At 31.0% G+C, this 23,317-nt stretch overlaps 1 protein-coding gene across 1 annotated transcript in view; it reads left to right on the top strand.

The window, feature by feature from the left end:
- LOC144369104 (uncharacterized) overlaps positions 1 to 23,317 on the top strand; it is an 84,256-nt gene that overhangs the window by 51,685 nt on the left and 9,254 nt on the right. The window contains exon 3 of the mRNA XM_078028170.1: positions 18,640 to 18,745. Coding sequence (XP_077884296.1) covers positions 18,640 to 18,745 — 106 coding nt within the window. The remainder of the gene's footprint in view (positions 1 to 18,639; positions 18,746 to 23,317) is intronic.

Consider the following 23,317-nt stretch of genomic DNA (forward strand, 5'->3'; position numbering starts at 1 on the left):
GTAATTATGAAGGGTGAATTTTGGCACTGGAGTGTGAGATCCTAAAAATTATATATGTATGTATGTATGTATATATATAGGCTGTGGGCTCAATCAGTTTCTTAATAAGGAGTATTGACTGCCCTCTAGCCAATGTGAGAAACTGGAACAAATACTTCTTTGAAAACAAAAAGGAAAACTTCATAATTATGTCTTCACTTTCATGTTGAGGCGATTTTTTGTACAGAAGTTGTTTCAAGTCCAATTTATTATTTCTTATTTTTACTTTGGAAGCATAACTAAGACTTCACAGTTAAATCTGATTTAGAAATATGTAATAGTTTTTTTCTTAAGTTTTATAGTTTTAACTCATATTCTGGTGTAAGATACATTTCATATTAAATATTGTACATAATGTTATCTAAAATCCAATAACATAACTTGAAACATAAATATGCATTTATATCAATCTTGCTTAAGGCATAGACTACTTATTCTCCATTTAATATTTCTAACAAAATTTTCAAAATTAAATTGACTGGAAGTGTGAAGTTTACTTATAGGCTTTCAGTTTTTTTTCATTGTTGTATTGTCTGATCTTGTTCATATAGGTACTACCTGAATATTCAAATAATTATGATGCCTAAGGTGATAGGATATATCAATGTCAATAAGATATACTATGTAACAGTAGATAATTTTTACTTAATTTTATGAGACATGAACAAGAACAAGTAGTGAGAAAAATTGAAGCACAATATTTCAAAAAAAAATTTTTTTTTTTTGTACCTGGGGTTGAACCCAGGGGCACTGCACCACTGATCCACATTCCTATACCTTTTTATTTTTATTTAGAGACAGAATTTCTCAAAGTTGTTTAGAGCCTCACTAGGTTCCTGATACTATCTCTGAACTTACTTTTTTTCTATCTCAGCCTCTTGAGCCACTTTAATTTTAGGTTTGTGCTACCATTCTTGGTTAGTTTAAGTATTTCACAGTGACGCAATATTTTTTACCCGTATTATTGGAAATTATTCTCACTTATTAACAGAAGTGTTAGTAATCAAAAAACTTTAGGATAAATGTGGCCTCTTTAGTTGATAGCTGACACTGAATTTTTATCTCTATACCAGGATCTACTCTTGTGACAGGGGTGGCTTCACTTACATCAGGTGTGTTGTAGAATTGATTTTTATTTAAATTATTATTTGTGTTTCATTAATTTGTATTCATATTTTTTAACTAAAACTAATATTTGGATTTCTCTCCATTAAATATTTAGAATAATTCTTGCAATTAAATTTAAGGTGTTATCCTATCAATGCATATATATCATAATCATGGAATTTACTTCTAATTTATGTCATTTAAAAATTATTTTGTATCGACACAAGTTCCATGTAGCTTCATGTTCTTATATAGAAAGACCCAGATAGTAATCTCATCAGAGAGTTCTAGTGCATTTTTTGGTATCTTATTTAAAAGCGCTAGTTCTGCTACATTCTCTTTTATGGGTTTTGAAATTTTCATTTTTAGCACTTTTGGGAAACAGATGAAGTATTCTTTCTAGAATTTTTAAAGAATATTTTATCACCACTCCTGTGGAATGCATTGTAGTATTTTCATGAAAATGTATTGTTGATTATTGATTTTCTAAATTGAGACTTCAGCCATTACTCAAAATTATTCCAAGTCCTTTCTAGAAGCTTCAAAAGAACACTCTTGAGTATATTATTTCCATCAGTGATATACATAATATGAACAAAGATCCTGTTTTTCTGGTGTGTCTATTCAAAACCTCAAAGAGTAAAAGAATTTGTATGTGGTATGTGGTCTAGTGGAATTTTGGGGTATTTAGAGTCACATGCATAATTGATTCTGAATTCTACCTAGTCTGCTTAATAGCTGTGGATATTTGAACACATTTAATTTCTTCAAATCATTATATAAGCTTCATGTATAAAATAGGGTAGTATGCTATAGAGTGCATGATATAAGCAATTATTTCTTCTTTTCTGTACTTATAAACTAGGTATTGTGTTTTTTATCTTGACCTGTTAAAATGCAGAATCTGTTTTCAAGTCCAAGATCTAATATTTCTTTCTTTTCTTTTCTTTTCTTTCCTCCCTATCTCCTTCCTTATTTTTTTTTCTTTCTTTACTGCTTTCTTTTCTCATTCCTTCCTTCCTTCCTTCCTTCCTTCTTTCCTTTTTTTTTCTTTCTTTTTCTTTTTTTTTTTTTTTGGTGGGGGTATGGAGTACTAGGGATTGACCTCAGCAGCACTTGGCTACGGAGCCACATCCGCAGCCCTATTTTGTATTTTATTTTAGACAGGGTCTTACTGAGTTTCTTAGTTCCTGTCATTTCTGAGGCTCAGTTTAAACTTTTTTTTAACAATCCTCCTGCCTCAGTCTCCTAAGCCACTTGGATTCTGGTCATGCACCACTGTGCCTGACATTTTTTTTTTTTTTAATTTATTTTGGCTCATAGGAACCAGTAAAGATGAAAGTGAATAGTATGGTACCTATAATCAAAAGGCCTTTATTTCTTTTGATTTTGCTTTTCAAATCCTGTTGTGTACAAAATAACAAGCCCACATTAGAGGAGGAATTATCAAAGCAGAGAATTAAGGTGCTTCTGGTGAGGATGATAGCTTACCCTCTGAAGTTAAGCAGTCATCAGCTAACTGTTTCTACCATGAAAAAACAGATAAGGCCAGCATGAATTAATTGAAGACCAATCATCATCTAATAATCTCTAGGCTGACTCATCTATCAGTTATAATTGGAAACCAGGATTCTCTCATACTTTGAGAGAATTCTGTGGAAAACAGCAGTTGCCTTATTGGCACTGTTTTTCTTTTTCCCTAATTTAAGTCCGGACCATTATTGAGGTGCTATTAGCTTATGCAGACATGTATACATCACATTGATGAAAATTCTCACAGTACCTCATAGCAAATGAGGAAATATTATCAGATCCTAGGCATTAGGTAAAAGGCTAAGTTGCAAAATAAGATGTTTTTCTTTAATATATTTAAGTTTTAGAGTCAAGGCTGTGAAAAGATATACCAAAATGAGACATCCAACTCCTGGAACTCTGTCTTCTCTTTTATGCTGTCTGACATCTGAAATGGAAATAAGTTTGTGTTCAGCATCAAATTGAAATAACATCATTATCTTTTGGACCCTGTCTGTTTTGTCTTTCTTCTCTTTCTGAGGGTAGTGCCACTTTTGCTGTTTGGTTTTGTGGAAAAGCATTGATTAAAAAGTGTATTCTCTCACCTCTTGCATAGAATGAAGGGATCCAGGCTTTTTGATTCGCCAAGGTCAGAGTAGCCATATTCTCAAAACTGAATGTAACCACTATGAATTAAGATGTTCTAGAGCCTTAAAATAGAGGGAGTTGTGAGAATTTAGTTCTAAATACATATATCTTCTTTATTAGTAATTATATATTTGTCGCATAATAATACTACTCTTGATATATTCAGTTTTGTGATTAAAATAAATTTCAACTATGTCTTTTTTAATTGTATATATTAAAATAGTTAAAAACTACACCTGTGCCTAACACTATTTGTATTGGACATTAGGGGGTTACTTCCCAGTTGAGAGCTCTAACTGCCTTTTTTAGAAAATAGATCAGAAAAGTTAAATACAAAAAAAGTTACTGTCCATTATATGGTTTCCAATAATTAACAATAAGTATGCATATAATTCATACATTTATATTATCCTATATAAAAGGCTCAATTTAAATATACTACTGCATGGCTAGACTCCATCACTTTTGGAAAAACTTGCCTTTTAAAAAAGCTGTTATCTGTACTCAATTCTAATCACCTTAAAAGAAAAGTGAAGTAAATGTACCCAAGAACCTGCCTATCTTGACTCCTTCTGACCTCATTCATTCCTGGAGGTGGTGCCATCTCCTGTCATTTGAATAGTAGGCTCAGTGCATTCAGACTAAAAGGGCAGCAGTTTATATTCAGTTGCTCTTGGGTGATAATTGTTCAGTCCAACATATGATAAGTACAAAAGGTATGACTTACATTATCTACTTGAGTTTTTAATTTCTGGAGCTTGCCATTCTTTCAGATTCATTTCTAGGCTTCCTTCTCAATGCTCAGGAAAACCAGATTCTGCTTCTACCCAGATAATAAAAATAATCTATAGAGAGAATGCAAGTCACCCTGAAAGCCAGGCAATAATGACTGTGCACGGTTTTTAGACTGTATCTGTACACTGGAAAGGGAGACTCTTTTTGAAAGACATTTCAAACAGCAATTACTATGGCTGGAAGTGGTTTTGGTAGATGGGAACTGCCCAGCAGACTCCATGTAAAAATGAATCATCTTATAGAGAAGTTCATTCTTAGTCTCCTCTGGCCAATTCAGTGGGAAAAAACATCAGCAGCTGAAATTCTGAACATTCTGTCCTATCCAATCATGGTATCTTCAGCCATGGATTGGAGCATATGTGGACAGCTTTATTCTGGATGCATGGGATCTCCTCAGATTTTGTGGAACTGATTGATATGATCATCAAGAGAGAATCCCAAATCCAGATGTATTTTTTTTTTCTTTGCATAAAAGTGTTGCTGGTATATAGGTGACTGAGTTTCTTTTTTCTCCTGTGCTTTCTATATGTCTAAGAAGCAGAACCTCAAATTCAGAACTCTGGACTTTTTCTTCCATTGAATGGAAGATGTTAAGAGATTACATCAGTCAGTGAAGAAAAAATTTCCTGCTGGGAAAAGTTGGCTGTCATGAAATTTTTAGACGGGCAAGCTGGAGACTGGAGCTCTTTGTGTGCTGAACACCCATAAATGCATAAACCAAATTATTTGTGATTTAACTTCTCTGTTCTGATCTCAGGGTTTTAAGCCCATGGATGCCCCTGCATGAACATAGATAAGTATCATTTTTTCTGTATTCTTAGTTCTATGAATGTGACAATCTGTTTTGCTATAAAGGTAACATTTAACTTTGGAAACAAACAACCATACTTCTGTCTGTTAATATCATTATTATTTTATTATTTTAGATAATTAAAGAAAGGTGTACCATACTACTCAGGCACATTGACAGTCCTATGTCAAGTTTATTTTGAGTAAGCATCTCACTAAGATGCTTAAGCTAATCTTGATTTTGAAATTTTTTTTTATTTTCCTTTTAAATAGCTCGTTTTATAGTCACCACCACTAGATATAATGTATAAATTTGTTTTTTATAAAAGTTTGCATATTTTATATTAAATTATTATTTTTACCAGTGAATGCTTTATTAAGTCATACCAAGAAATGATACAATGGCATTTTTTTATTCAGATACTCCATTTTTAATTCAACTTTCTTTGGAAACGTTGTCATTTTTTCCGCTTTATTTTAGTTTAATTTTTGTGTTTTATCATTCTGTAAATTGCCAGAGTCTTTTTCAATATTATATCTCTAGTTCCACAGGGCTAATTTTTCACCTCATTATGAGATGTATATTTATGATTTATTTATGTAATTATACAGAATAATGAGTTAAACATGTAGCTCATTTTAAATCCTACAGTCATGTGTGACACAATGTTTTATGTACTCTAATGGCTAAATAACAACCTAGGTATATAGTGGTGTATATAATCTAGAATTATGTAAGTACCCTGCATCAAGAGCAAAATAACAGAATCACCTTATGGTGCGTTTTCCAGAATGCATCCACATCATTAAATGAGGCATCATTGTACACACCATACATTTAAAAAGTATATAATACATAAACAATACTTTAAAATTTTACTAATACATATAATTTTTATTTTGAAATTTACCAGAATTCTTTTAATTTTAGTTGTATTCTCAATGCAATGTTTGAAATTACTGCTAATTTCTATGCTATATTCACTGTTAATATGTTTAAATATTACTTCTTTGTTAGTATTTTTTCTTTACTCTCTACCTATAAAAATATTTTTTCTCAAAATATTGAAACCAATATATAGCTAATGAATTCTTAGTTTTATTTTTAATTCATAATTTAATAGTGTAATTACTTTTTAACCATAACTTAGACATATTTTTCAAAATGTGTCTAATTTCCAAAAACATTTACAAATTAACAAATTTTCAAAAAGTTTGCAAATTTTTTTTCTTTGGTCCTGGTAATAGAACCCAGGGACTTATGCATGTGAGGCAAGCACTTTACCACATTTCAGCTCAATAATGAATTAATTCATTCATTACACCAAAGTATTTTCTAGTGCTCTTTTTTAGTCTCTTCCCCACCACCTTTTGTAAAATAATTTGATCTTATTTAATGATGCAAGTACTTGAACTGCACCAAAACTCTACAGATCAATGAATTATTAAAAGTGAAACCTACTATTTAACTACTATTTTTATTAAGAAATAGAACATTAATGATGCTACAGAGAAGAGCTTCATGTCCTATTGCTTTCAATATACCCTCCAATCACCCTAGTGGTAACTTCAACTTTTCCATTCCAACTTGTTTTTTTAATGTATTATTCTTTAAAATAATTAATATGTACAGGAGTGGGACCATTTATTTATTTAATTATATAAAAGATGAGTAAAATATGTAATGCATTGTGTAGGAAACACAATCTTACACTAAATATGCTTAAAGTTTTGTTGGTGGAACTAATTGGAGGGTGATTCAGCAGTCAGATAAAAGAGGGGTAGCTCAAAATGTCAGGGATGGCACATTAAGAGTTCAGGTATGAGACATTATAAGAGTATAAGGATTTGGTGGGATTGTTTAAATAAAAAGAAAAAAAAATAGGTATGAGTTACAGGAGACAATCTGAGGGAGCTTAAATGGAACAGGTCCAGAAGTGGAGCAACAACAGATTTAAGTTGGATGAGCAGTGCCTGGAGAGAAAGAAATTAGTAGTCTTAAAGAAAAAGAGTGTGACATCTCTTGTAGAGGCAGGAAGCCAGATGTGTTGCATACTTGTTTGATTACACTGTTACACCTTTAAGTTCTAGTTTTTAGGAATTTCTATATATGAGGCCACTTGGGTAAATATTATGCTGCCACAATATGTCTTGTTTTCTCTCACTTGGGATGAATGTTTTTCTCATCTAATACACAGTTTACAGTTTCTTCTTCCTCCTAAGATCCATTCTTTTACTCACTTACCACTTTTTTTTCTACTCTCTCTAGTTTGCATTTACTTCCATAGTGTCTAGGTTCAGATCCTTGATTCTCAACTATGCCACATTCCTTATGATTTACTCTGACATTGTAGTGGTACTGGGCATAGGCTTATGGGAATCTTGGTAACCAGGGCCTTGACTTAGGGAATCTGGAATGTAGAAGGTCATGGCAGATGCAGTCTATTTTCATGATGAAAACTGCAGTGGCAATTACCTGTTTAAACATTCAGAATATTTTGTTGCCCAGGAATAGAACTGATGACTCATTAATGTTTACCTATTTAGGCAGTACCAAATCAATTTTTCCACAAGGCTCTAAATTTTTGCATGGCAAAGAAAAGGATTTGGCAATTCTAATAAATTAGCATGTTTGTAATTTCAATCTTTTTTTCCCCTTCTTTTTCATGTTTTTCTTCCTGATTGTTATGCAATAGTGAATTTGCTTTAGTGTTAACTTATCTCAGTTGTAGTGATTTATACTCTTTTTTTGAAAATTTATGTGATGGTTGAATATTTCTTCTTTTATTAAGTGGATTTATATTTTTTTTTTCTGTAACATACTCTTTTGGTATGTCTTTTTTTCACAAATATAACTCCACTTTCATTCTGTCATATCACTTTTTTGCTACATATCTACTTTGCAAGTATTTTCTCCCAATTTGTATTTTAGCTTTGATCACTGAGTGTTCTTCATTCTAAAATATTAAAAAATGCCCTTTAGGTACATAAATCCATGGAAATATGCAGGGAAATTTTTTAAAAATTAAGTAAAAGAGCTCACTGATGTAGTTTCTCTTTTACCAGTTTTCAAATAAGTATCATGCATGCTTATTGTAAGAGGATGATCAAGGACAGGCAGAAAGTATGAATAGAGTATTAGTTGGAATAATCTAATGCCCCATAAAATTGAGAGAGTTTTCAGTGTTCCAAGAAAAAACAAATAAGACGGGCACTCTGGACATGGCTCTGTCCTCTACTCTGCATCTAGAGACAGTGTATAATGTCACATTTTTTACCCATTACACTCACTTTTGTGCATAATTAACCTGTTTTTGCTACATTCTCCTGGCTCTGTGTTCCTTCTCTTTTTTCATCTACTTTGCATAAAATATCCTCTTGTGTGATTCTTTCAATTATTCTCTGCAAGAATAAAATAACTCAGTGCAGCATCTGCATTCTATATTTCTACAGTTCTCAGATTCTATGAAGTTTGAATGTCATAACTTACTGTGACAGCATCATGTGCTCACTCTCACACTATGTTATCTATATCTATCCATATGTATATCTATCTTTCTAAAATCATTTTAGCTTCTAATGGCTACTGGTATCTTTTTTGTGGTTATAAATGTTTAGATAGATAGATAGATATAGATACAGAGAGTTTGTCTCTCTTAACTCTTTTGAAGGCTGAATCACTACAAAAAATTGGGAAACATGTAACCACAGAAAAGAGACCTATATCTATTAGAAGCTAAAATGATTCTCTTGCAGCGTTTGTGGAAAGAGTGTGGCTTTAGTAATATTTTGATATTAATCCTCTGTTGTGATAATAAAAACATCCATGTCTATAGAAGAATGAGTTTCTACTATTTTAAACTGTTATATTTGTGATTATTTCCTTTGGTAGCAATGAGAATCTAGGGATTTTTTGCAAGTTTAATTGATGATGTGACAAAAAAGAATTATGCTAAAGTGGTAAGTATCAAATATAAATAGTTGTTGTTCAGGTTGTGCATATATTTGCAAATTATAATTGAAAGGTGCCTATCATATTATCAGAAACAGAAACAACAGCTTGGTAAAGCAAATTCTTAAAATTTTTCAGTATTTAAACTTTTTTTCTTTAATTTCTTAACTTCTGCTTACTGTAGATGTGACTTAACGAAGTATTCTATGTTTTATATAACTTCTCACTACTTATTCTTTATAAAGTATTTTGTTATAAAAACCTTTTGAATATATTTTATATTTTGCAGTGTTCACGTGTACGGCTGATTCTGACAAACTTTCTGAAAATATTTGTTTTTATTTTTAAAGATTGGAGGAATTCTTTATTGCTTCTGTCATCTACTTAAGTGAGAACAGAAAAGTTACTGTTTCATGTTTCTTTCACTTCTTTCTCTGAGTGGATGTATTTGTGTCTCTTTAGTGGTCTTGTTTTTTGTTTGTTTGTTTGTTTCTGAATTGTAGGTTTGTGAGATACTCACCAATGTTTTTAATATGGTGAAAGTAAGATCTTTTTATCTCTTGCTATATTAATTTTGTTCTTTCCTCAAATGAGTAATGACAGAACTTAAAAAGTAGATATTTTCAAGGTCCTCATAATTGAAGTGTGTAAAAATAGGATACTTTAGAGAAAATGAAAAAGTCAACAAAGCATATGCACTTGGGCTTCTGTTTAATGTGTATTATGTGGTGAATTTCTGGCAGAATGTTATCTAAAGTGTGTTTTTATTGTGTAAATACAATTTTGAGAGTGAAGATTTAAATTCACAATGGTCACATAGAACTGTTTTTCATCTCTAATGTGTTTTAGAGTTTTCACCAGGGGTATTAAAGGATTTCTATACTTCTTATTATGTAGTGTTAGTGACTTTGGAATTCTCAAATTCACTTTCCTAAAAACTTTAGAAAGCTGAGAGCAAAGTATCTTGTAGAACATACAACAATCAGTACAAAGAATAATATATCCTGTTAGTTTAACCGTACAGCCTAAGTTTTAAAAAGATTAGAAATCTTTATTTTGGTACCATTGATTGAACCTAGGTACACTTAAGCACTGAGCTGCATCCCGAGCTCCTACACCTTTTTAATACTTTTATTAGAGATAGCGTTTTGCTGAATGACTTAGAGCCTTGCTAAGTAACAGAGGCAATATTTGTCCTTGTGATCTTCCTGCCTCATCCTTTCAAGTCACTGGAATTATAGGTGTGTACCACCATGGATAGCATACATTATTAGTCTTATGATTGATACTTGTTTCTCTTTGTTTTATAATAATCTATGATTTTTTTGTACAAAAATTATATGGTGTATTTTGGGATATATAATGTGTACATTAATATTTATAGTAATTGCACAAAGGGTTCAAGAAAATAAACAGTCTGTGGTAAGGTTTTTAGTTTGTATTTAGTAAACAGATATAATATTGACTCTAATTAAGTTGAAATGATAAGATGGAAATTATGATTTTCATAGCAACCAGAAAAATAAAATATAGTGTCATTGAAATACTAGGAAAGAATAAGCTGAATGGAATAATTATTTATTTAAAATTATTGATGGGCCCACTAGTCCTAATGGTTCAATATAAGAGATAACTCAAATGTTCTTGAATGTTTAAATGAACAATTGAAGTGCATCCATAAATGACACCTTGCTATGTTACCAAGCCTGTCATTGAACTTGCAATCCAGCAGTACCAGACACCTTTATTGTACGATTATTGGCATGCAACACAACCCATGGCTTAAGAAATTTTCTTTAATAATTGTCTCTTATTAAATTCTTTGATAAAATTATGTGTTTCAAAATCAAGACACTTATAACTGTGTCCTGTGCCTGGTATATTTCTAGTAATTTTTAACTGAGTTGAATGGGGAAAAATGACTATCAAAGATCAGTGTATGCAAAGGACATCAATAATACAATACAGGTTCTGTGGTTTAAATAACTGCCTCATAATGGTCCATGTATTAGAAGTCCTTTCCTAAGGTTGTTTTATTTAGTCAAAACATTAGAAAGTAATGCCTATTGGGAATTGTTTAGTTCTTGGTAGAGTATGTATTTGGAACAAATTGTTGACACCTGGTGCAATTCTATGCCATGTGTTCCTGCCATAATGTGCTTACTCACTTCAAATATAAAGCTGTAATACCAGTACCATATCAACAAGAATCTCCAGAATTTTTAATTAAAATAAGATTTTTTTCTATTTGCTACTTGATTATCACAAGTGCTTTTCGTAGCTAAAAACAAAACAAAACAAAAAACTGAAAAATTGTGTAGCTAAATTCATGAGCATATATCTTATGTGTTTTTGCAACTCATTTTTTAAAAGATGTTAATTTAAAGTAATGTTTTTTAGTTTTACTATACATGGTAATTTTTTTTCCAATCTTTCAAGAACACTGATGGGTGGGTTTTTCTCCAGACATATGAAATCCAGGGTTATGGATTACATTATTTTAATGCATTTTTTCTTTTTAAAATTAAAGAGCCCTTCAAGTGCCTGTACACTTAAGACAGAATTGGAAACCATTGGTTTCCAGTTGAAAATGCTTTAAGTCTCTGTGTTTTCCTTGTGTGCTGTGTAGATTTGTCCACTTCACCCTTTCCTGTGGGGGTTTATAGTAAACAGATTTGCAATGTTGAAAAAAATAAAAGGATGATTTTCTTAAATTTTCAGGTATTTACAAAAACTGTTTGGTGAGGAAGTATTTTTTTCAGTAGATCTATCTTGTTCCCTTGCTTTCATATCAAGAAACTATTTCATAAAAAGAATGTCTAGGTTTAGACTAGATTCAAAATTACAATAGACTACAAATACAAAAAAATAAATAAATAAACTACGTTGAAGATATACTGTATGTTATGCACAGTTTTTACTATTATCTCATGGTGAGAAATAAAAATGAATCATTTAGCTTAATTTTCAAAACATAGTCCAAATTGATTTACCCAAATTATACTCTATTAAAAAAATACTTGAGTGTTCTTGAAAGTATTTGAATAGTAAAAAGTAGTTAAAGATATGAAGCTAAAAAATGTGCTTCTATAGCAGAGGTGTAATTTTTTAGTTCATAGAATCCTCGAAAAGTTTTATGTATTTTTTTGTTTTTTTTTTTGGTGCTGGGAATTTATCCCAGGGTCTTTTGCATTCAAGGCAAGTATTATCAATTGAACTATATTAAGAGCCATAGAAATGTAGCATGATTCTATAATCTAGAAAAATCATTGAGTTTTTGAGACAGACAGTTGTGATTCTGAGTTCAAAACCTGAATAGCCTCTTACTACCTGTGGTATTGTAAAATTGTATTAATTAACATAATAGACATACAAAGATTCTCTAAAAGAAAAGAAAAAAGATTATATAATGCGAAAATATCTCCAGTTCCATATACTTCCCTGTATCTCAGCAAATTGGCAATTCTCTGTTATAGCTCTCCTTATCAAGAGGTAGTATATCTATGCCAATATGTGAATAAAAAGTATGGCTATTATATTACATCCAGTAGAAGAGGGTAAATATGGAAACCTACTGGTATTGTGATTAGACCTAAAGTATGTTGAATTCTTCCAGTTTTTATCTTTGTAAACTTCATAATCTTAAGAAGAAGAAGCTCATATTAGGATTATAAAGGAGAAGAGACCATGTGGATGAGAATAAAAAGACCAAAATGGACAGTCATCTCTCTTCCAGGAACAGGGTAACCATGTCAAATTGTGGAGCATACATATATAAAATTTCTGCTGAAATTAGAATAGCTCAGATAATCAATATAATTTTGGCTTACTCAAAAACTGTTCATTTGAATTATGAATTAGTAAGTTTTCTGGTAGTTTGTAATACTTCATAGCTTAAAATACATTTAATAGAGACAGGAAGCCAGAATTCAAAACATAATAATTTCAAATTAAATGCATAGATTTAGGCATGAAAGAAGCACTGAATTTATTTTTCTTGATTTAATGTTAAAAGATCTGTAAAATAATTTTGAGTAATGCCAAAATGCATATAGACATTAAAATGTTATTAGTACTTTAACTCACAGCATACTCTACAACAAAAGACAAGCCAGACAACCATAGCTGGATCACTAGGATGAAGGCCCAATGGAAAAATTAAAAAATATATAATTTTTTTGTTCACAACTAAAAAGTATATACAGACATGAAGATATATGAGGACACTTCCCCCTGGATTTGCATCATCAGTTGTTTGCTCTTTAATATATGAAAAGCTACTATAACAGTTATCAGTTTGAAAGAATGGCCGGCTTTAGGCAACTCTCATAGCCTCCTGGGTCTAAAAATATTATTTCTTTCTCATTTGGTTTAAAGGAGAAATAGTGTTAAGGAAAACATGTTTTCTCAACTCTGATAAGAAAGCAGGGTTTCAGTCATTCAATTTTTTGCAGAGTAGGAAACCACATCGCTTAATATATACTTTTGATGTCGCAGCCACTTGCCATATGTAGCTAATGAGTTCTTGGAATATGGCTGGTCTACCTTGAAAAGTATTAGAAGTAGAAAAAAGTGTGAGATTTGAAAGTTTAATGAAAAACACATGTAGTTAGCTAACAATTTTCATTGTTTCTCTATTAGAATAATAAAATTATGAATAATATTGGGTTAAAATATAAATAATTTTCCTAGAAATTATAATCATAATTTTATGTAATAAAATATTTAAATTATTTTATATCTTAAATTATTGTATAGTACAAATTATTTGTTGTAACATAAATTATAAAAATTTATAGACATTTATTTATTATTATAATTATTTATTTTACTCATGGCATCTAAATCTCAGTTATACATATTTATCATTTTATTTTTTAAACTGTGCACGATGCTATAGAAGATTATCTACTTTTTCTAAACTCTAGCTGCATCAAAATTCCTGAACAAGAGCTGAGTGCATTTTGCATACCTGAAATGCTAGTGATTCAGAAAAATAAAGAAAGTTAATCACAAGCTTAGGGTCAGCCTCAAAGACTTAGTGAGATTTTGGCAAAAAAAAAAAAAAATGAAAACAACTGGAGATGATCCTCAGTGATGGATCACTGGGTCTATCCCTGGAACCAACCAACCAAACAACCAACAAAACAAGCCTCATTTAGCCAGAGTATGAAGGTTTTGAAACCCAAATATGTAAAGTAATTCTCACTATATTATTTGCATTTGTCAATCTGTTATTGGCATTATTGTCCCTGATAATTGATATGACATTATATTCAACATTAAATATTTATGTCCCATTCTATGGCCAGGTCTTCTAGTACTTAAAAGGCTCTGTCTGAGAGGGAATATAATTAATAGTTCATTATTTTGGGGTCCTAAAGCCTTAGTTGAAATTGTTTCACCTGGCACTCAGAGGCAGAGGAGTCTGATGTTGATATTTTCTTTATTCAGGTAAAAATTATTTAATCAGAAGTGATTGGGGTAATAATTATTGAATCAGAGCAACAACCAAAGAATAGAGGGTAGGCTTCAAAATATGGGAGAAAATTCATCTCTGTCTCAGGCAGATCTCTTGATCCATCTCCAGGTTTTGTGATGCCTGGGTATCTCTTTCACAAGCCTTTTCCCTCTTACTCTCAGGGTATTTTTTTAAAAAAATATTTATTTATTTATGTATTTTTAGTTTTAGGTGGATACATTAGTTTGTTTTTATGTGAGGCCGAGGATTGAACCCATTGCCACATGCATCCTAGGCAAGCAGTCTACCAGAGCCATCACCACAGGCCCTCGAGAATTTTTAAAAATGATCAGTCTGCAGGGCTCGACATTATGAAGCAGAAGAAGGGGGTTGAGTAAAAGTAGTCTGAACTAATTGTGAGAACCTAGGCTTTCCTGACATCACCTTTTTAATCTTTTAACTCTACTCTAAATTTGATAAAGCTCAATATACTGCCACCTCTGGCCTAAGAATGGGGTTGACTGTGAGGATTCTACTTTTTTGTCCTATTCCAGATTGGTGACCTCTTCCTGGCCTGAAAGTAACTGTGTTTTCTTGCCTACACCGCTTCAGAGTGGATTTTATAGACAGGATCAGGACATGAGAATTTTGACTCATGTAAATAATTCATATTTGGAGGAGCTGTGGTCCAAGGAATTTTCAGTTTCTCTTTCCTTACCAGGTGGCACCCACTTTTTAAAGTGCATTTTCCAAATGTGTGGTAAGCATGATTTTCTTAAATGTCATCTTTTCTCAGCTAATTCACTATATTATGAAGTATGGTTCTATTCTCTTTCAAATAGCACATAGTTTTAATTCATCTTTTTCTTGGTTTTGGATGGAATTTTTAAAAGTGAATGAGTGTGTATGTGCATGTGTATGGTTGTACTTTTACATGAGAGGAACATGGAGTTATGAAACACTTTAAAAAATATTTGTACCTAATGTTGTGTGTGAAGATGCATGTTCAGAGTCTCAGAATTTCAGTAGGCTGAAGCAAGAGGATCAATATATTGAGAATTAAAAATAAAAAGAGGAGGTGGATGTTGCTCAGTGTGTAGACACTGCTGAATTTAATCTTTAGTATTAAAATTAAAAACATCTTTGAACCTTTTGTTTATTTGTCCTTCATAAGCATAGATAGCAAGTTTGGGGTCCCCTTAAGAAACTTTAGAGTATGATGTCTCTTAAGTGTCTGCCATGTCTTTGAGTGGCCATGGTGTAAAAATTACATGAAGCTAACCCAAAGTGTTCACAGCTCCCTTGTTGAATTACCTAGAGAATACCAACCTGGGTGTAATCCTCTTTTCCTACAGAGTACCTTGTGGTCAGAGAATGGGGCACCTTTTTTAACTAGATGAATACTCTAGATACTCTAAAGATTAGAGAGATATCTTTTGTAGGATTCATGTAAATATCAAATATTGGAATATTAATATTATTTTCCTCAAATGTTAGGTTCAGCTCCACAGAAATACATTGCTGCTCAGATCCATTGATTTTGTAACTGAAAAGAAAGGCAAATATGATTTTTGACTTCCATTTTCTTACTCACCTAGGGAAGATTTTTTTATAATGTGCCAGAATTTGAAAGGAGAATAAACCGTAGCAAGGATGTAGCAAAAAAAAAAAAAAAAAAAAAAAAATCCTACTGTGTTTGTGCAGATGTCTTCACGGAAAAACTCACTATATGCTAATTGGAAGACATAATATAGTGCCTCATGTTTGGGGTGGTAATTATATGGATTGACCATCTCTCACTTATTCTAATATTTTTATTACATATAAAATGTAATTTGTCACTAATATTTGAAATGTTTAAAAAAGAAGTTTCCAAAGAGAAAAGATAGAGTTAAATTTCAAATCAAATTGTATTCAAACTAAGGTAATTTTTTGAGCCTGTAAAAGAACATCATTGAAGGTTAAGTAAGATTTTAGTTGTATCTATGGCTATAATTTTTCTTGATGTGGGGCTTTTTCTAGAATGTCAGGTTAGAAAAATTCAGAGATAGGCAATGCATGCATCCAAAATCTTAGGCTGTCAAGTTTTTGGTTTTTTTTGAAGAAATAGAAAATAAGTGAGGTGAAATCAAAATGGACCAAAGAAGGTTAGAAAATTCATAAAATTCTGGGCACATTAGGCCATGCCAGTAATCACAAAACCTGGAGGTTGAAAAAGAAAGATCAAACCTGAAGTTCAGTGTAGCAACTTAGTGAGACACTGTCTCAAAAAAAAAAAAAAAAAGAAAAAAGAAAAGGCCTAGAATATATCTTAGTTGTAGAATGCCCCCTTACCAAAAAATAAATCAAAATTCCAGATGAAGATTCCTTTACCCTAAGCCAACAAATACTTAGGAGTTTTAAGAAAATTGTGTGTATGTTGTTTTGGGTTGACATGAGATGGCTTAATATTCTAAGGGTTTCACATAAAGGAGAGAGAGACTTAAGATTCACTTTTTTTTTTAAACAAATATTTTGTTCTTACCCCTGAATATAAAGGTGTTCAATTAATTTTTTTTATGGACAAGAATGTGAATATTCTGATTGAGTTTCTAAACCATCATATTTAAAATAGTGAGGATCTTCTAGATCATATTGGGAAGGGAGCTCTTCTTTAGTAGAACAGAAAAATTGGAGGTAATATCTTCAACCAGTTATTTCCTAAAATGGCGTATAAGGTGTCCCATTTTTCTCTGTCATTTTTTATATTCTATGCAAGGTTTCAATTGTCAAGTTCCCTATTTATATAATTTATAAGAAGCGAGTATATATAAGTGTGTTCTTTTTTATCAGAATAAGTAACTTGTTTGTGTAGATGTAGAGACCCCTAATTTATAGGAAATGAATCATAAATATAAATATTATTCTATTCTGGGACTTGTAACTGGCACTTCATTTAGGAAAATTTTATAGGCATAACACCAGCCTTGTGGGATATGTACTAGATGTTATCATAATTGAATTATGAGACTACTAATTGTTGAAATTTTGGTTGTTGTTCACACATTTAGTATCAGTAGTGGTTGCAGAGTCAGGAGTCGTGGCTCACACCTGTAATCACAGTGATGTAAAAAAATGAGATAGGAAGAAAGTAAATTTGAGTCCAATCTCAGTAATATAGAGACCCTAAGCAACTTTGTAAGCCCATTTATCACAATTAAAAAAATAAAATAAAAACTTCTTGAAATGCATTTCAGGGGTAGAGAGCTCCTGGGTTAAATCTCTAATTAAAAAAAAAATAATGCTGTTTCAGAAGAAAGACATCACATAGAATGTAAAACTAACTTCATGTATGTGTTGGTTCACTAGTGATAAGTGAGACCCTGGAAAAAGATGTATTTCTATGTAGTCAGGGAGGCATTTAGGGTGCCAGAACCTTTCAGAATTTTTGTTCTTAATTTCTTAGTATTCTCTCACTTTCTACTTTGAAATGAGCCAGGTGAGGATACAGTTTCACAGAGTGGTTATACAAATCTGGGAATGTTAAACCTGATGTATCAGTTTTCTTATGAACTGAGAGATTAACAGTCTGTTCACTTAATTTTTTTTTATTTTTATTTTTTGTTATATAACTTTGTTTCATGTAGTTCAAGTTGACCCAAGTACCCAAGTGTTTTGTAATAGTTTGATAGTTAAAAATTTTATCGTTTTAGAAGTATGATATTGTGGTCTGCAGAAGTAAAAATATTTTTTTAAAGATAGTATAGATTTATGGTATGTTTAAATAATGAGAAGATAGACAACTTTGGAGATAACCATTCAAATACATATGTGGTCTGTTGAAAGTTTTGGTGTGTCTTTAGTGATCTCTTATGTCTTCAACACGCTAAGGTGACCACTGTTGTATAAGTATAGTTATTACTTATATTTTTCCTATGTATTTCTCAAGTATCATTACTTTGTTTGTTGTGCTTTTTTTGAATATTCAATAACTAATTGCAACTATTATTTATCTTTTGGAATTATGTTGGATCTTTTCCACTTTTTTGCTTCAGTGTTTTGCTTCTCATGTGTTGCTCCCTGGATTTCATTATACCAAATTTATCCACCAATTTTACTGCTTGTAACAAATTATTGGCACTGGGGTCATAGCTCAGTTGGTAGAGTGCTTCCCTTTCATGCACAAGGCCTTGGGTTCAATCCCCAGCACCATAAAAAAAAGTATCTTATTGAACAGTGACATTACTACCATATGTGAAAACCACCTCTTTTAACTCATTAAAAGTTTTGTGAAGTTAAATACTGTGTCATAAATCATATTGTTTATGTGATGTGTATTTATTCATTTTTGCTTCAGGAACCATTGACATTAAGGGATGTGGTCATTGATTTTTCAGAAGAGGAATGGAAATGCCTGGACCCTTCTCAGCAGACTTTATATGGAGATGTGATGTTAGAGATCTGTAGACACCTACGCTTTATTGGTGAGCCTAAATTTTATTCAGAACTTCTAATTCAAAACCAATATTTAATTTTTTAACTGTATAGTGTATCTTATGCCAGCTTCTATTTTGTATGAAAAAGTTTTAGTTTCTTGTTTTTTAGGACAAAGATTGGGCATTTGTTTTTATAGAAAAGAAAGTGTTTAATATTTTTCTTTATCTTTAACTTATCATTTCTAATTAGTGCTCACAATGTAGAGAATAAAACTGGTTTTAAATTATTTTAGTGTTTTTGTCTGAAAAAATATTTGGAAAATAATTGTGTAGAATATTAAGGGTGTTTTATCTTTATTTTTTTCAATGGAAGAAAATATTAAAAAGCCTTCTGTAGTTATCAAGAAAATAACAAAATGTGACATACTCCATTTTCCATCAAAAAGATCTTGCTCTCTGTAAGTTATCCTTGGTCACCTTTCTTTCCCCCAAAGAAATAATCTTGGAATTTGAAGAGAAAATTGACAGCAGACATATATCAAAGTGGGAAAAAATCAATGAAGCAAAGAATACAGATAAGAGGTTCAAATGTCAAAGAGGAATTCACATTTTAAAATGTTAATTGATAAGCTAAAATCTGACACAAAAAATTAATTTTTTCAAGCCTAGGTTTATTTCTGTTGCAATAATTAAAGAGCATTGCATGCTCTATGTTTATCATGCATATGAATGATTTAAGCTCTTTTTGTTCTCCAGTGATCTCCCTACATTCAAATACACAAAGCATTGTTTAAAAAAAAAAAAAAGACAGAGTCAAGAGGCAGGAAAGGTGGGATAATGGCAAGGAGGCCAAGCTGCCTCATTTCAATAGGTTAATTTAGTTCATTGGCATCACTACTACATATTGTTCATTTTATTACTAGGGAGGTTACCAACTTAGCAACATTATGTACCTTATTCCTCAGTTATATACTAAGTTGTAATGTGCAATGTTAGGAGTTTTGTGTAGCTCTCAAGAAAGTCCATTGTATAAACTTACTGTTATGTAGACAGTTTTAGGCTCAGTGAAACATTGTGCTTATCTATAAAGAGAGTTCTTTTATTCCCAGGAGCTGTGTGCCAGAGATCATATTTGAGGCTGATAACACTCTAGTGAAGAGCATTTTCAAGCAGGGAATTGACATAGCACCTTGACATTGCACATGTATTTTTTTTTATCATTTTTCTGCCATGTAATAAATAGCAGTATTTCATAATACCTGCTCCTAATGGTTATGTAAGTATAGCTAATCAATGTGGTTTAAAGAAGAATTTTCAGGGCTGGGGCTGTAGTTTAGTGGCAGAGGGCTTTCCTCACATTGTGCAGTACTGTGTTTGATTGTTAGCACTACATAAAAATAAACAGATATAATAAATGCATTCTGTCCACCTATCACTACAAAAAAAGTAAAAAGATTTATTTTTATTGTAATACAATTATCCAGAATTTTGTGGGTTACATTTTTCTAATTCTTTTTTTTTTTTTGTTTCACTCTATAGAGAGCTTCAGTGTTGTTCATTAGGTTTTCTCACATTCGTGATATTGTTTTTGTTTTTGTTTTTAAAGAGAGAGAGAGGAGAGAGAGAGAGAGAGAGAGAGAGAGAGAGAGAGAGAGAGAGAGAGAGAGAGAGAGAATTTTTAATATTTATTTTTTAGTTCTCGGCGGACACAACATCTTTGTTTGTATGTGGTGCTGAGGATCGAACCCGGGCTGCACACATGCCAGGCGAGCGCGCTACCGCTTTAGCCACATCCCCAGCTCCGTGATATTGTTTTGATTTCTATACCTATATGTTATAATTGAACAGAAATTATCATGATTTGTCACTTTAGGAAAACATTAGTTGAAGTTAAACTGCACGTGAACCATGTTCCAATTTTCAATCAATTTTGCTATGATTTTTTTACATGTATAAATATTAACCCTTTTTATATATGATTTTATATAGTACATTGATTGTTTCTACTCAGTTCTTGTGCTTAATCATATAATGTATTTAAGTTTATATATTTATACATACACACACACACACACACACATACAGTGGATTGAACTCACTTTTAGTTTACAATAGACTCTGGCTAAGTGGCTGAAGCTGAAATTCTATTTTCATGCCTCAGCCTTTCTTCCAAGTTGCTAGAATTAATGGCATATTCATTATCTCTCTATATATGAATCTGTTCTTTTGTGTAGGAGTAAGACTTTAGTATTTTAAAGGTACCATAAAGATGATTCAAATTCTGTTTATCTTTTATGTATTTGTCAAATTTTTAATTTTGATAAAAATTGTATACTGTATAACTTTCCAGAACTTACTGTCTTATATATTTTGAATTTACTGCTCAGTAGTATTCATATAAATTGTTTTGTAAGATTTTTTTTCTAGAATGTGTGTATCACATATAAAGTAAATTTATTTTTTCCTCCAAACAAGTGATTCTTTGTCTCACCTTTTCATCCCTGATGCCATTCTTTTTGGTGTCTATATTTGGCTACAGTAGATATCTCTCATACATAGAGTTACCTGGTATTTGTTTTTTTTATTGATATTACTATTTCACTTAATATACTATCTTAAAAATTGATCATTTAAATATTATACAATTTCTTATCTTTGTAAAATTTTAAAAGTTTTCATATTTCATTTCAAATCACCTACATGTAGTCATGTGAAATGTAATTTGATTGGTTTGCCACATTGGTCTCTATTGAATGTTTTTTTAATGAGAATAGGTCTGTAAATATATTTTGATTTGACCATCAAGTTGAGGGCTAATTGATATGCTTTTAGTTTTATTACTCATGTCTTCCTCATTTAACCTCAAGTTAATATGCTCTATTGAATATTGTAACTTTTATTGTATTTATATAAGGAAGCATTTTTTTATTTTAATATGTGTAGTTATGTATGTACCCAGGATATTCCATAGAATTGTTCAAATAACTTATTTTGTACATGCAAAAATAATATTGATTTTTTGATTGGTATTACATGGACTTCATAGATTACTTTGGGTGCTTTAGGCTTTTTTTTCTGTAACAGAGGTGTTTACCCTCTGAGCCACATCTACACCCCTTTTTTGGGAAGGTTACTGAGGATTGACCTTAGGGGCACTTGCCCACTGAGCTACATCCCAAGCCCCATTTTGTATTTTATTTAGAAACATGGTCTCCTTCAGTTGCTTACCACCTTGTTTTGATGAGGCTGGATTTGAGCTCACAATCCTGCTGACTCCCAAGCTTCTTGAATTAAAAGTGGGTGTTATCATGCTTGGCTGGAAGATGTTTTATATATCATTTTGTTACAATGTCTAGGTAAGTTGCTTAGGGCCTTGCTTAATTGCTGAATTTGGCTTTAAACTCATATTCATAAATTTTAAATATCACTTTTGCTTTTGATTTCTGTCTTATTATGTTAGAATGCAACTTCAATATTGTAATATCTGTTAACATTTGTTTTGTGCGTTTAACCTTATTTCTTTGGAATAATATTCCAGAGACTACAGAGAATATTGCCTCTGTAAACCAAAATGGTTTTTAATGTTATTTGAAGGTTTTTTTTTTTTATTCCTTGGGTAATAATGCAATTCTATTTTTTATTCTTTGCATTAATTGGGGATTGATATCTTCTATTATTATGTTTTTGCTTTCTATGATGTTGAATTTTGTCTTTTCTTTCTGTAGATGAAAAACATTATTTGAGTTACAAATATAATTCCATATGATTGTATTCTAAGCATTTGGCATATTTATTTTTATATAATATTCTACTTTGTCTCTTATTTATATAAATATTATCAACAATTTTGAATGTAATATTTGTTTTATCCTTTTGTTTTTAATCTTTCTGTGACTTTATATCTAAAGAGAATTTTTGTAGATTTAAATCTGACATACTTAAAATATTTTTAAATTTAATCTTGTTGGTCATATTGTGTTTTGATTAGTTTTTTTCAAAATTGTTTATTGATATTGAAATTAGTGATGAGGAAAAACTTCTATAGTTATCAAATTTTGTTGATTTCTTATATTTTTTTCTACTATTAAAATATGCCTTAATGCATAGCTCATACATTTTTATGGTGATAATTTACTTTTTTCCATTTTTTTTATCCTTGACGTTTATTTTGTCATTACTTTGTAATTATTTAAGTGCTTAAAAACTGTAGAATGAATTGGAAATTACATTCTTATATTCTTAAATGAATATACAATCAGTGTAACTCCACATAATAGATTGTTATAATTTATGAATGTATGATATATGAAGATACATTCTAGTGTCATGTATAACTAAAGGAAAATTAATGAAAAAATAAAGTACTTAGTTTGCACTACATTTTATTCAGAATTTATTGATTTTCTAAAACAATCAATTTCTTTACATGTGTTGCCATGATTTGTTTGATGCCATACCTGCTTTTCTAATTTATACTAATTAGCAAATATTTATGATAATTTTTATTCTTTAGTTTTCCACATTCTATTGTACAATGAAATGTTTTACATACAACAATGAAAGTATAATAAAATATATATTTGTATATATTTTTCTTTT

The sequence above is a fragment of the Ictidomys tridecemlineatus genome, chromosome 12 (genome assembly GCF_052094955.1).
Source record: "Ictidomys tridecemlineatus isolate mIctTri1 chromosome 12, mIctTri1.hap1, whole genome shotgun sequence".
NCBI classification, from domain to species: domain Eukaryota; kingdom Metazoa; phylum Chordata; class Mammalia; order Rodentia; family Sciuridae; genus Ictidomys; species Ictidomys tridecemlineatus.